Genomic DNA, 15,293 nt, shown 5'->3' with positions numbered 1-15,293 from the left:
TGTGCGACCGGTCAGGGCATAATTTGCCCAAGCAGATCAACTAATATTTTGTCATATTACAAACGTTTCGAATCAAGCCATTAATCCATCATTAATCTCCAATTAATGAGAGATATGGGGCAAGGTTATAAAAGAGTAAAAAAATGATCATTTTTTCTTTTCTCAATTGTTGCTTCCCTTTCCTCTGCTTCCCCTCTCTGGTATTTGATTGTTTTTTCGATCTTGTTGTTGTATCCTAGAAAACAGTCGTCCATCACCTTTTAAAGCACTTAAGAGGAGACGAATTTATTTTAAAGAAAATGCGTTGAACGCAAACCTCGACATCATCCACTTAACGTCTCGACACTCGACGTCTCGGCCACTCGACGTTTCGGCCACTCACCATCTCGGCCACTCGACGACTCAGCCACTCGGCCCTCTCGGCAAATATTGTCCTAACAATTTTTTGCTGAATTCATCAATGCCGTTCGATTCTATTCTAACCGAATGATGAGCCCGACTTATAGGCCACCTGCTGAATGAATATTCACCATGAACAATCCAGCAAGCGGAAATCCATTTAAACAAGGAAAGCATGATTATTTAATCAGTCCATCACACTGTACATTTTAGAACTAACCACGCTACAATTAATGCAAATGCAAACTACTTCACCATCCCATCAGCGTGCGCCTCACCCTATCCACAATTTCACTTCGAGCGTGGCTGTTTGCTAGCTGCAACTCCCTGCTGTCGTCCAGCAGGAATCTGTACACCTCCCACTGCCTTTCGAAAGCCGTGTGCCTGCCGATCTCAGCCTGCGCATAACATTGAACAGCCATTTAATTTGAAGCGAAGAAGTAGGAGGAGATGCAACTGCAGATTGCTTACTGAGAAGATGCAGATTCCGAGCACTTTGAGAGCGAGTGTGATGTCGTAGAAGACACGAGGCCTCCCCCTCCCACATAACTCGACTGGATTCGCGACAAGGAGTTCAGTATCGGGTCCGCGGGTGGTGATTGTTACTCTCAAGGGATGGAGCATTTCCATCTTCAGTCGAGAACAGAGGACGCCCTGCTTCTCAGGATCGGCGATTTTGTTTCCATCGCTTTGCTGAATGAGAAGGTCCACCTCTCGTGAGCCTCTCAGATCAGACAAGAATCTCCCATAAGAAACCTGTGAAAGCAACAATCTCGTGCAAATTGTAGTGTCAAATTACAGAGGGCAAAAAGCCTATCTAGGAAGGAAACTAAATATTGTTATTCAATCAAGAAGCATAGCCATGAACTTGCATAAAAAATTGTTGACTTTACATCCTACAAGACACAAATTGTTACCAATGATTGTTTTGGCTTTTAATATTTGCTTATGTTTTGCTTTATTCAGATAAAATAAAACGAATATAAACTACTACTTATATGTTAAAAATTGGTAAATCATATTGAATGTATAAAAAAAATATTATGTAAAAGCATATTATAATATATAAATGTGTAATTCAATCACTAGAACACATATTTAAAGCAGCAGTTACATTAAATAGTATATTTTATTTCATATCAATACAAAGATTAAAAGCTCAGATGGTAATATATAATTATCGTAGATAAAATTTTAATTAACAGTTTATATTATTCTAATTATTTATTATATTAACATAGTTTTACTTAAAGCAAAAGCTGTTTTACAAGAACACTGAACAATTATGAGATTTAGATCACCAAACACTGAAGTGCTCTTTCACAGTGCAACTTCACAACAGTGCTTTACTAAATGCAATTTTGAAACAAAAACTCAATGCCAGACCAAATTAAAGTAATTCAGTTGAGGATGAAATGTTCAATACCTGCATGTTACAGTCCTTTAATGTCCTCATAATGTCATAAAGCAGGCCTTTCTGATCAACACAATGAACTTGAAGTAGAGTGTGGGAAGGGCTTAATGAATTGTCAATCTTTACGTCAGCCTTATTCAGCAACTTCATCTCTGCACTCAGTGTCTGTGAATCAATACCTGACAACTCCAACTTAAATAATTCTTCAGAAACTGCTTCCGGAAGAGAAGAAAACCCATACTGAAAATCTTCAACAAGCTCAATCTCACAAAGATTCACAGATTCCTGTAAAACTGCATCCAACTTTTCACACAAATCATTTTGTCTTGGTTTTGTGCCCAACAACTCCCTAAATAAGTAAAGAATTCTTAGCTGACAAAGTTTTAAACAAGAAAAATCATAAAAAATTGATCGAATCAAACAATGATTAAACTGCAAGAAACTTTGAAGCTCTGGATGTTATTTCTTTCTTAAAACATCACAATAAGAAATCAGGAAGATCAGCATACAATAGAGCTCCTAAAGTGAAGCTATAAACTTAGAGATGATAAAAGGATACTTTAAATTTGATTGATGAAGGGTTCCAGAGCCAAGGACAAATTAGTGAGGTAGTAACAATACAGTACACTAAATCTGCAAGTGCTTCATGGACACAGAATACAACTAACCAGGTAATTAGCATAATTATTCAACACCCATTAGTCCAGGAATACAACTTTCATTTTAATTGAAGTTGTTAACTTATTATACTACCATATGAGAGCATGTGATGAATTAGGAGTGTAACACCGAAATAATTGAAGTTAGGCTGATAAGCAATCAATAAGCTATATGCCTATATCTTACAGATAAATTATCCTTACAAGGCATCTGTGATAAAGAAAAGGTCCACTACTCTACCATCTGGAGTTGTTGATACTTTAACTCTCTGAATTGTAAACTCAAGCTCACAGAGAACTTTAGTTACATCTGCATCAGATTAAGAATACATCAGAAAGATTCACCTATAAACGAAGAGTTGCATTAATATGCCCTAATAAGTTACCATGCAACAATCCTTTCCGGTCGACAGAAAACAACTTCAGAAGGTAGATCTGCGAAGTCGTTGGCCTGACTCACAACATCAGAATAGAACGGAATTGAGGAAGACGGACAAAGAGATAATAGTCTGTTCTTCAAGCTTGGCCAATGAATGTTACTTGAGGCCGATCTCGGAACGACCCACAACACAAAGTAGCACCACTTCCCATCAGTCGATACATCTTTATCAAAATCAAAGTATTAGATACAAAATAGACATGTCTACAACATGAATGGCATAGATGTTCGATTTAAAGTGAGCCTTGCAGTTTATACATAATTTTTATCAGCAATTTATCCGGTAATGAACACTAATGCCCAAACCCTAATCGATGAGATGCACCAACAAACCAATTCAAGATAAATAAAGCATGGAAATTCCTGTTCATAGAAAAAAAAAGACAAACAAAAACTAAGATTGAATAAACCCTAAGCATTCGAGAAATGAAGAACCTAACATGTAGATCGAAGTACCTCCACGGGTGATGCAGAGGCCGAAGTCGAGGATAGCCCGGCAGAAGTCGCACCCGATTCCAGTCTGGTCAGGACAGCTGACGGTGACAAAGGTCGGCTCGCCGGCGCGCTTGGCAGGCTGGATGACCACCGCGTCCTCACTCGCCGCCACCATGGCAGCTGCGGCTCCGCCAGACCCCGATCCGACGACAGCCGCCGTCAACCCCTCAACCGCATCCAACTCCGACGCCGTCCGACTCGCTACCGGCGAACGCTGTCCTCCCACCCCTTCTCGATCCTCTTCCCCTCGCCCTCTCCCTGTCCTCGGCTTCGCCTGCTCGACCCCGCGCAGCGGCGTTTTATTAATCGTGTCGGCTGCCGCTACCTGCGTTGCCACGTCACTGCCATACCGATAATAGTTTGATCCCGCGTGGCTCTTCTAAAATGCCGGCTATTGGGCCTGAGGATGACGTGTACCTCCTGTCCCGACAAACCCTGAATTTTGCCATTTTAATAAATAATAATAAGAATAAGAATAAATCCCCAATAATTTATGTAATTTCGTTATCACGTATAAACTATTATATTTTTATTCGGCGTAATTAAATATAGGACAAAAAATTAAAAAGACATTCCATTTTATTGAAATGATTACAAGAACGGCCCTAAGATTTCAATAAAATGAAACGTCCTTTTCATTTTTATTTTTAGTATCGAGTTCAATTCTGACGGGGGCCACATAAATCTTCTCCGTTTAGTCCACAGCAATTCACTTTTCTTCTGCATTCACGATTATGAACACAGCAATTGCGATTATGAACATTGCGATACTTCTCCGAGATTGAGAGAATTATTTACATTTTATTTTTATTAATCCTGAACTTTTACAATCGATTGTAACTAAGAATATGCAGGTGAATTGATTTGAGGATAATTAAAATATTTTTTCTTTAAGATATAATTGAGTTGATTACGATGGAATAAACTTGTTAAAGTGAATAAGGATCGAATTTTGACAAAATCGAGATAATATCCTTCTTGTCATGATCAACTATAATTTTTTAATTTACCTCTTCATAAATAATTATGAAATTAATTCTATAAAATTGTTGAAGTGATAAATTTTATTTTTTATTGAAGAAAATAACTGCGAAAGTTTATTTGCTGTTGTAATTGCACCTATCGGTAGTCCATCAATGTCTCCAATTTTTTTTCCCATTTTGTTTTTTTTATCCAATTTGAGAATAAACAATACGCGTGTTTTTCATGTTTCCTACGCGTGGGCCCCGCGACCGAGATGCTGACCCTGCTCCATGTGACAGTGGTGGACCAACGGCTGCTGGCTGCTTCTCCACTCCAATTTGAATTTGGCAAGCGTGTATGCGGACGGAACCATGGAATTGTGCGTACCGTAGAGTCCAACTCAGATTTAGGATGTTTACAAGAATATCTTTCTTTTTCAATTTTTTTTTATAATATTAGATCGATAGTCTTTTTAGAATTTATCAAAAATTATTCTCTAAAATATTTATTCTTAGATATCATGCTCGTGACACTTCATCCACTCATTAATTGTACCTTTCATATTTTTATTAATTGATTTAGTTGTGATTGGTTGCAGGGGCGGCTCAAGCCTTCGGAAGGTCTTAAACGAAAATTTTTTAAAAATAATTATTATTATTTTAAAAAATTTCTTTTATCTTTTTTTATTCGGATTTGAGATCGACAATGGTGGATTTAAAATTTTTTTTAATAAATTAAAATATTAATTTTAAAAACAATTTTTTATATAAAATTAATTTTTTTTTAACTTTTGGAGATGTAAAATTATTAATTAAATTTTTATATTCATTTCATTTGTAATTTCTTTAGCAGAAATCATAGCAGATATGAATTTATTTTCTCTATACTCATTCAAAAAAGAAATAAGACCTTTTAATTGATCTAATACAATAGTAATGTTCATATCTTTATATTGCAAAAATTTACTAACAATATTAACTGCGAATAAGATTACAAGTTTACAACAGGAATCATTGATAAGAAAATAAGAAATTAACAGAAGCATAAAAAAAAATTTGATAGGGAAATAAGAAAGACAATAAGGTTTTAAGATTATCAAAAAATCTGTAATAAAAGATCTTAATTCTGATTATTCTCTCCTTACACCCCTTGTGATGATCTCAAAAATGTCTTGAGGAGAAAAAAATAAGCTATCAAATAAGTAAAATATTTGAAGTTGAGCAAAATAGGTTATTAGGTTAATAAGGAAGGAAGAAGAGGAATATAAAGAAACTAGTAAAATTAGAGTTTTAAGAATTGAGAAATATTAAATATATTGGAATCATGCCAAAATCTTTATGAAATCTAATGATCATGCCAAATCTCTATAAAATCCAATGATCATACCAAATCTCTCAAAATCTAATAAAGATATTAATAATTTTTTATTCTCTTAAAAAAAATATATATATATATATAATAATTAATATTTTTAAAAAATGGGCCCCAATTTATTGGGGGCCCTAGGCATAGGCCTTAGTGGCCTATGCCTAAAGCCGGCTCTGATTGGTTGATATGAAATGGCATACTAAAAAGAATTCAAATTAAACTTATCTTGTATTAATTGATTTTTTTTATTAATTTATTTAGTTGTGATTGGCCAATTAGGTCAATTTGATGTGGTTGATAAAGAATTCAAATTAAATTTATCTTGTATTTTTAATATGTGTGTTGAGCATATAGATTACATACATAGTTTAGATGAAAATCCATCGAGTTTGACAATTGATTGATAGAAAATCCAAAAAGTTATGGTTGACTAGGAGCCTTAATTATGATCAAGTGGGTTGTTAGTTTCATCCATGATTCAAATGTTCAAAACAAGATGCACTCGAGTGCAAAAAAATCAAAGACAGAATCACATGTGATTTGAGAGACTATGAGTACGAGGGGATGTAATCTGGTTGTTTTCTAGATAAAGTCTATCTAGATATTTGTATGGTCATGGAACATATATATATGTTCAAGGTTGTAATCAATGGATCGATTCAATCTCGAATTAAGTCAAGATTCTCGAGCCGATTTAATTGACTAGAGGGCATTCTCAGTCGGCTAAAATGTTGAGTTAATTTAATAATCCAGTGTTAGTGTTTTGCTCCAATTGATACTCCGTAAAATTCTATGAAGGTTAAGGATGTGCCAATTGATTTAAGACGGTAGGAAAAGAGATTGGGTTTCATGTTTGGGCCTCGTAAGCAAGTGTCTAAGGATTAGAGTCAGAGAGCACTCGGGAGTCAGATTCAGAGTTGGGATAGGGTTTAGAGTCACTTGGTGCTTAGAATTGGAGTTGGAGCTCGCTAATACTTGAGAATTGGGTCCAGAGTCACTTAAGTGCTAAGGAGTTAGAGTCGGAGCCTGAGAGTACTCGGGAATCGAGTTTGGAGTCGCTTAGTACTCGGGAGTTAGAATTGTAATCCACGAGTAATCGGGAATGAGCTAAAGAGTGCTCAAGAATTGATTTTGGCGTTATTTACTGCTCGGTATTTTTGTATCTTGGAGATGAAGGTCGGGGAAAACATTAGGTATAATAATAGCGACCGATAATAACAAAGATTAATGTCCAGGGAAATGTTATTAGGACACGAGATCATCGTGTTAGAACCGATGTAATCAAAATATCTCCACAATAGTATGATATTGTCAACTTTGGGTCTAAGCCCTCATGGTTTTGTTCTTGGGCTCTATCCAAAAGGCCTCATTCCAATGGAGATACTTTCCATCCTTTTAAACTCATGATCTTTTTCATGTGTTTTAGATGTGGGACTATGTTTGCACCATTGCAATCCAACAATCCCCCCTCAAACAAAGGACCACAGGCCCCCCTCAAACGTCGTTTTTGATATCTGAATCCTTGACCCACTAGGACTTTCTACCCATCGGTCCATCCGACCTACTAGAACTTCTTGCCTAGCCGCAACTAGGAATTTCTGCCCCTTGGTCCACCCGACCTACTAGGACTTCCTGCCTGGTGTCTGGTCCTCTTGATTCAAACACGAGAGCACTCACTTCCTTTATTTAAGATTCAACCTACATGGTTAGATCTAGATCATGACTCTTCTGGCGGTTAGTCCGGTGAAGAGCGTTCTCACTATGATACCACTTGTTAGAACCGATGGAATCAAAATATCTCCACAATGGTATGATATTGTCCACTTTGGGCCTAAGTTCTCATGGTTTTGTTCTTGGACTCTACCTAAAAGGCCTCATTCCAATGGAGATATTTTTCATCCTTTTAAATCCATGATCTTTTTCATGTGTTTTAGATGTGGGACTATGTTTGCACCCTTGCAACCCAACACATCGAACGTTGTAACATAACCACAATGAGGAGTAAAAACAGACGTTGCAATTGGAGAATTTAGTAACATAAAAGCTAATGTTAAATGGTGAAAGTTATAAAAGAAGAACAATAATTCAAAGGCAATCTCATGCTCACATTTTTATACATTTTCACTATATTTTCTATATTATTTCTGCTACATTTTTATTGTTCTTTGCTCTCATCATCTGACTTAAATATCTGAAGGGCAAAATGGTAAGAGAATGTAGTACATTTCATATTAAATAGACATGAGGGTTGTCACAAAAACTCAACATTTGATAACATTAGAATATTGATGCAATAATGTTGCATTTTCAAATCAACACAGATGCTCTTCGGGATTTGTAGATCCATTATATCCTCCCACTTGTGGAGAGCGAAAGTTGAGAGGTAATTCTTCTGTCAGAATGTCTTCCGTAATTGGAGTAGGCTTTCTCCTCAATCGCTCCAAGAACCCTATCTTCGTTGAGACTACTTGGATTCAGTCGAGGAAGGAAGGTATTGATCAAGGGATCAGGCCTCCCCTCAGTCATCACTAGGGGGATGATATCTGAGCTTCAATGGCCACAGAGCGGTCTCTAGGATCACCTAGTTACTAAAGCACTGCTTCTACTATTGTTTGGATCAGTTGCACCATCTCAGTGCAATTTAAAAGGGCCTCCTCTCCTTTTGGAACAGTAGCAAGCAGGGTGAGAGCCTACGTTGGTTGGTAGTATGTCGCATGCATGTCATATCATCAATGTCGTAGCTCTATGTTTTCACAGACGGTGTCAATTATGATACAATAAAATTTAAAAGCTCCTAGTCGAGGATTCCTTGGATGTTGATGGCCTGATACTCCTTTTGTTCGTCAAATCACAATAAAAAGATTTCCCTACCCAAAGTCAACACAAGGTCAGAGGGTGACGGCTACTCCTGGGGAAGAAATTAAGTTGGTTGCCTAGTTGTCTTTCCCATCTTTTAATAATAAAGCTGAGTATAAGGCATCACTAGTCGGGTTGCTAGCTAATCGGCATGTGAGAGCTACTCGAGTTGTTGTATATTTTAACTCTCAACTAGTTGTTTGTCAAATAAATGAGTCCTTTTCAATCAGGGAGGAGTGTCTAATCAAGTATATGGAAGCCGATTTGAAAGCAAAGGCATATTTTGAAGAAGTCGTCCTACAACAGATCGCCCAAGAAGAGAACAACAAGGTTGATGAACTTGCCAATTTGGCTAGTTCTTTAGCGGATTGGATTTCAAGAGACCCTCTACAATTTGATAGGGACTCTTCTTTGATGATACAAGGAGAGGAGTTTGAATCAATCATTTTGATAGATTGCCAATTAGAATTGTTGAATTTTCTCTTGGAAGGAACCACACCAATTGAAAGATATAAAGCAGCGGATTGGATTTCAAGAGACCCTCTACAATTTGATAGGGACTCTTCTTTGATGATACAAGGAGAGGAGTTTGAATCAATCATTTTGATAGATTGACAATTAGAATTGTTGAATTTTCTCTTGGAAGGAACCACACCAATTGAAAGATATAAAGCAATAGTCCTAAAGAAGAAAACCTAATGTTTTTTCATAATCGAAGGTGTATTACTCAAGCGATCATTTAGTCGGCCTTTGCTTCGATGTTTGGGGCCAGAAGAGACTGATTGTGTCCTGCAGGAAACTCATGAAGGTTGATGTGGAAATCACTTAAGTAGTAAAGCACTCGTCCGTAAGGCACTATTAGTCGAATATTACTGGATGTTGCTCATCTGGTCTGTCAACCTTATTAAATGCATAGTCAGGTTTCTAATCATCCAACGAAATTAATGAAGGTTGTGGTGGCTGCCTATCATTCGATCAGTGAGGAATAGATTTAGTAAGACCTATGCTCATTGTTTCCCTTCAAAGGAAATTCTTGATAGTGACGATCGATTAATTTTTAAAATGGGTTGAGGTTGAACCCTTGACCACAATCACTGAAGATGGAAAAATATTATATGTCAATTCGAGATACCTCGACGTTTGATTAGCAATAATGGCTAGTAGTTCTAGGAGAGAAAAATTCAAGATTGATGTCGGGAGTTAAAGATCGAGTAGACATTCAACTCAATGTCTTATCCTCAAGGTAATGGGTAGGTGGAAGTTACAAACCGAGATATTATTCAAGGGTAGCTAATGGACATTGGTTAGAGAAATTGTCCGAGGTCTTATCGGAGATATTACATATAGTAAGTTGAAAGGAGGACTGGGCGGTATTCAAAAGCTCATGTTGGAAATTTGAATGGAAATAAAAGGTGGTGGAAGGAGGAGACTCCTTTGTGAATGGGAATATAGTCCCACATTGGAAGTTTCAAGGCATAGTTGTTGGTTTATATTGTGTCACAAGCATTGATGTTGTGAACAAATGCAAGGGGAGAGGCTCTCTCTCACGCATGGGTGCGCAGGGGGGGTGCAAATCCAGGGCCCGGATTGCACTACCCGCAAGGTAACTTGTGTGCGAGCGCGACCTGCGCGCGTCGAATGTCGGACCGGTCAGGGCAAAATTTGCCCAAGCGAATGAACCAACATTTTGCCACTTGAAAATGTTTTCTTTTGCTCAAATGAACGTTCATGCATAAATGCAATTTAGTGATGCATGAACGTTATGCATGTTGAATGCATAAACGTATAGATGCATGAATGCAGATTAATGGCATAAATGCAAACGTATAGGGAGAAACTCTATATAAGAGTCCAAATCTTGAGCGAAGAGATCAATCAAGAAAATCCACCTTTTACCCCATCTTTCGTGATAGCATTCGGATACTCTCTCAGTTCGTCGCGATCTGCCTGTGCTTGGTGGTCAGCGCGGTTCTGTCGTTGTATCCTGGGAAACAGACGTCCGTCGTGACCTCTAAGCACCGCCGGAGGGGACAAATCTGTTTTAAGGAAACTGCGTTGAACGCAGGCCTCGACATCATCCTCTCGGCACTCGGTCGACTCGGCACTCGGCGACTCAGCCACTCGGCTCGACTCGGCCGACTCAGCTCTCGGCTCTCGGCCGACTCGGCCGGCTCGACGTCTCGGCACTCGGCCATCTCGGCGACTCGGCCACTCGGCGTCTCGGCATTCGGCGACTCGGCTCTTTGACTCTCGACCGACTCGGCCACTCGGCGTCTCGGCCGACTCGGCACTCGGCCATCTCGGCGTCTCGGCCTCTCGGCCGACTCGACACTCGGCATCTCGGTGTCTCGGCCGACTCGGCTCTCGGCCTCTTGGCTCTCGGCGACTCAGCTCTCGGCCTCTCTCGGCGTCTCGGCCGACTCGGCACTCGGCATCTCGGCGTCTCGGCCGACTCGGCACTCGACCAACTCGGCGTCTCGGCCGGCTACTCGGCACTCGGCTCACTCGGCCGACTCGGCCGACTCGGCCAACTCGGCGACTCGGCCAACTCTGCACTCGGCATCTTGGCCGACTGACATTCGGTTGACTCAGCACCAGCGATCGGGAAAACACCAGCCCCTACTGGCAGCTTGAAATTATCAGTTCAAGTCATCTCTACAGATAAGTTGAATTGTATTGTAATTCAGTAAAATATCAATCTCTCCGGCAAAGATTGTCCAACAATCTTAAAACAGATTCGTGTTCTGTTAACATGGCCACAGAAAAAGTTGAGATGCAACAGACTCAACCTGTGATGGCCCCCTCCGCCCCGATTGGTAATGTTCCAATCGCTCATGGGGAAAGACCAGAGAAGTTCACTGGGTTGAACTTCAAGCGTTGGCAGCAAAAGATGCTTTTTTATCTGACCACGCTGAATCTGGCTCGGTTCTTGACTGAGGCATCTCCCGAGCATGTTGAGGATGCAACTGTAGTAGAAGCTTGGAATCATTCTGAGTTTCTCTACAGAAACTACATCCTCAATGGCCTTGCCGACTCGCTATACGCTGTGTATAGCATGAAGAGAACGGCTAAGGAGCTGTGGGAGTCCCTAGACAAGAAGTACAAGACGGAGGATGCAGGGGCTAAGAAATTCATTGTGGGCCGATTCTTGGACTACAAGATGGTTGACTCCAAGACGGTAATCAGCCAAGTCCAAGAGCTTCAGGTGATCCTGCATGAGATCCACTCGGAAGGCATGGTGCTGAGTGAGACCTTCCAGGTGGCAGCGATCATAGAGAAACTCCCTCCCGGCTGGAAGGACTTCAAGAATTACCTGAAGCATAAGCGAAAGGAGATGAATGTGGAGGACCTTATTGTCCAACTCCGAATCGAGGAAGATAATAAGGGTTCCGAGAAAAAGATGTTCTCTCAGGCTACTGTAAAAGCCAACGTGGTCGAGCACGGTCAAAGCTCGAAACGGAAGAATTCTAAGTCTTCCAAAATTGGACCCAAAGGAGGCATATCCAAGAAGAAGTTCTCTGGGAAATGCTTCAACTGTGACCGAATCGGTCACAAATCTTCGGAGTGCAGAAAGCCGAAGAAGAAGCAGGAGGCCAACCTGAACGAGGGACTAGAGGTGGACGACCTCTGTGCTGTGATCACCGAGCTGAACTTGGTATCTTCAAACCCTCGACAATGGTGGATGGATACTGGTGCTACCAGACATGTCTGCTGCAACAAGGAGCTGCTCCACAACTTTGAAGAAGTCAAAGGGGAGAAGCTGTACATGGGGAACTCAGCAACCTCGGACGTAATGGGCCAAGGAAAAGTGGTGCTGAAGATGACCTCGGGCAAGGAGCTCACTCTGAACAATGTGTTGTATGTTCCGGAGGTTCGGAAGAATCTGGTCTCCGGATCACTTTTAAGCAAGCATGATTTTCGCATTGTATGTGAGTCGGATAGAGTTGTTCTATCCAAGAATGGAGTGTTTGTAGGAAAGGGCTATGTAACTGATGGACTGTTTAAGCTCAGTGTAATGGCTATTCGGCCAAAAATTAATAAGAATGAAAGCTCTTCCACCTATATGCTTGAGTCTTCATGTTTGTGGCATGGTAGACTAGGACATGTTAACTACGATGTACTGCGCAGATTAATTAACATGCAAAGCATACCTACATTCCACCTTGACCCGAAACACAAATGTGAGATTTGTGTTGAAGCAAAAATGATAAGGTCATCCTTTCAACATATTGAAAGAAGTAGTGAACCACTCGGCCTAATCCACACCGATGTATGCGACCTTAAAGGTACACCAACACGTGGTGGGAATAAATACTTCATCACTTTTGTAGATGATAACACAAAGTATTGCTATGTGTATCTTCTCAAAAGTAAAGATGAAGCTATAGAGAAATTTGTTCTCTATAAGAATGAGGTTGAAAACCAACTTAATAAGAAGATTAAGGTGGTTCGAAGTGATCGAGGTGGTGAATATGTGTCACCATTCGTTGAGTTGTGTGCTGAACATGGAATCAGACACGAAACAACAGCTCCTTATACTCCTCAGCAAAATGGTGTTGCTGAGAGAAAGAATCGTACTCTGAAAGAGATGACGAATGCTCTTCTATTGAGCTCTGGATTACCAGAGTACATGTGGGGGGAAGCTGTGTTAACGGCTAACTACCTTTTAAATAAGGTTCCCCGAAAGAAAATAGAGAAGAGCCCTTATGAGTTGTGGAAAGGAAGACAACCATCCTATAAATACTTACGAGTGTGGGGGTGTCTTGCCAAAGTAATGGTGCCTGATCCGAAGAGGATCAAGATAGGACCAAAAACTGTTGATTGCATATTTATAGGATATGCACATAACAGCTGTGCCTACCGATTCCTTGTGTATGAATCTCAAGTACCGGAGATACACAAGAACTCGATTATTGAATCGAGAAATGCTTCATTCTTCGAGCATGTGTTTCCTTATAAGACCCGAGAGGAAGGAAGTTCCTCAAAACGGATATATGAATCACAAGAGGAAGAAGAAGTAGATGAACCAATTGAGGTTGAGCTTAGACGGAGTAAACGAGCTCGGGTAGAAAAATCCTTCGGAATGGATTTTATCACTTTAATGTTGGAAAGTGATCCCCAAACTTACTCAGAAGCAGTAAACTCTTCTGAGGGTCCTCAATGGAAAGAGGCAATTGCATCTGAGATTGATTCTATCTTGCAAAATCATACTTGGGAACTTGTGGATCTTCCCCCGGGGAGTAAACCACTCGGTTGCAAGTGGATTTTCAAGAAGAAAATAAAATCAGATGACACAATTGATAAGTACAAGGCTCGATTGGTAATTAAAGGTTACCGACAACGTGAAGGCCTTGATTACTTTGATACATATTCTCCGGTGTCGAGAATAACTTCCATCAGAGTATTGTTGGCTATTGTCGCTCTATGGAATCTGGAAATACATCAAATGGATGTAAAGACCGCCTTTCTAAACGGTGATTTAGAAGAGGAAATCTACATGGAACAACCTGAAGGATTTTCTGTACCAGGACAGAAAAATAAGGTTTGTAGATTGGTAAAGTCATTATACGGCTTGAAACAGGCACCAAAGCAGTGGCATGAAAAGTTTGATAATGCCATGAAGGAATGTGGATTCACAATCAATGAATGTGATAAATGTGTTTACATAAAAGACACAGGAAATGAATATGTCATTTTATGTCTTTATGTAGATGATATACTTATTATTGGGAGTAATGATAAGATAATCAAATCCACTAAAGATATGTTGAATTCAAAATTTGACATGAAAGACATGGGCCTAGCTGATGTGATTCTAGGAATTAAAATTCTTAGAACAGCTGAAGGACTTGTTCTTAGTCAGTCCCACTATGTGGATAAAATTCTTGAAAAATTCAACAAGAATGATACTGCATTGGCACGGACTCCGATAGATATGAGTCAACATCTATCAAAAAATCAAGGAAAGAGTAGTTCTCAGATTAGAGTGATTGGAAGTCTGATGTACCTAATGAGTTGTACACGACCAGACTTAGCATACGCAGTAAGTAAACTGAGTAGATACACGAGTAATCCCGGTGTTGAGCACTGGAAAGGGATAATAAGAGTACTGAGGTACTTGAGATATACTTGTGATTATGGACTGCAATATACTAGATATCTGGCTGTAATCGAAGGATACAGCGATGCAAATTGGATATCGGACATAAAAGACTTTAAGTCTACGAGTGGATATATATTTACTTTGGGAAGTGCAACCATATCTTGAAAATCTTCGAAGCAAACCAGAATAACCAGATCCACGATGGAATCTGAGTTTGTAGCTCTTGACAAATGTAGTGAAGAGGCTGAATGGTTACGATAATTTCTAAAAAGATGTTCCTAGATGGCCGAAACCTGTGCCGGCAATCTGCATACATTGCGATAGCCAATCAGCAATTGGTCGAGCACAAAGCCATCTGTACAATGGTAAGTCTAGGCATATATGTCGTAGACATAATACCATTAGACAACTACTCTCAACGGGAGTTATCACTGTTAACTATGTAAAGTCAAAGGATAACCTAGCCGATCCGCTAACCAAAGGTGAAAAGAGCAGAGTTAGTTGCTAGCTCATCGCGAGGGATGAGTTTGATGCCGGTAAGAAATGTTGGTGCAAAGGAAATCCAATCTATGCAGATTGGAGATCCCAAGAACTAGG

The 15,293-nt window shown here is 39.7% G+C and overlaps 1 protein-coding gene across 1 annotated transcript; it reads right to left on the bottom strand.

Annotated features, from left to right (window-relative positions):
• Positions 1 to 558: 558 nt before the first annotated feature.
• LOC141845205 (ACT domain-containing protein ACR9-like) lies at positions 559 to 3,663 on the bottom strand. The gene is given in 7 exon segments (XM_074733260.1): positions 559 to 797; positions 871 to 1,155; positions 1,826 to 2,162; positions 2,677 to 2,782; positions 2,859 to 2,917; positions 2,919 to 3,075; positions 3,368 to 3,663. Coding segments are annotated over 7 exon segments (1,245 nt in total). The 5' UTR covers positions 3,522 to 3,663; the 3' UTR covers positions 559 to 650.
• Between the last annotated feature and the right edge of the window lie 11,630 nt (positions 3,664 to 15,293).

The sequence above is a fragment of the Curcuma longa genome, chromosome 14 (assembly GCF_044706935.1).
Source record: "Curcuma longa cultivar G26 ecotype Majalengka, Jawa Barat chromosome 14, ITB_CL_G26_1.1, whole genome shotgun sequence".
Taxonomy (NCBI): Eukaryota; Viridiplantae; Streptophyta; class Magnoliopsida; order Zingiberales; family Zingiberaceae; genus Curcuma; species Curcuma longa.
This window is presented reverse-complemented; position numbering and strand designations above follow the sequence as displayed.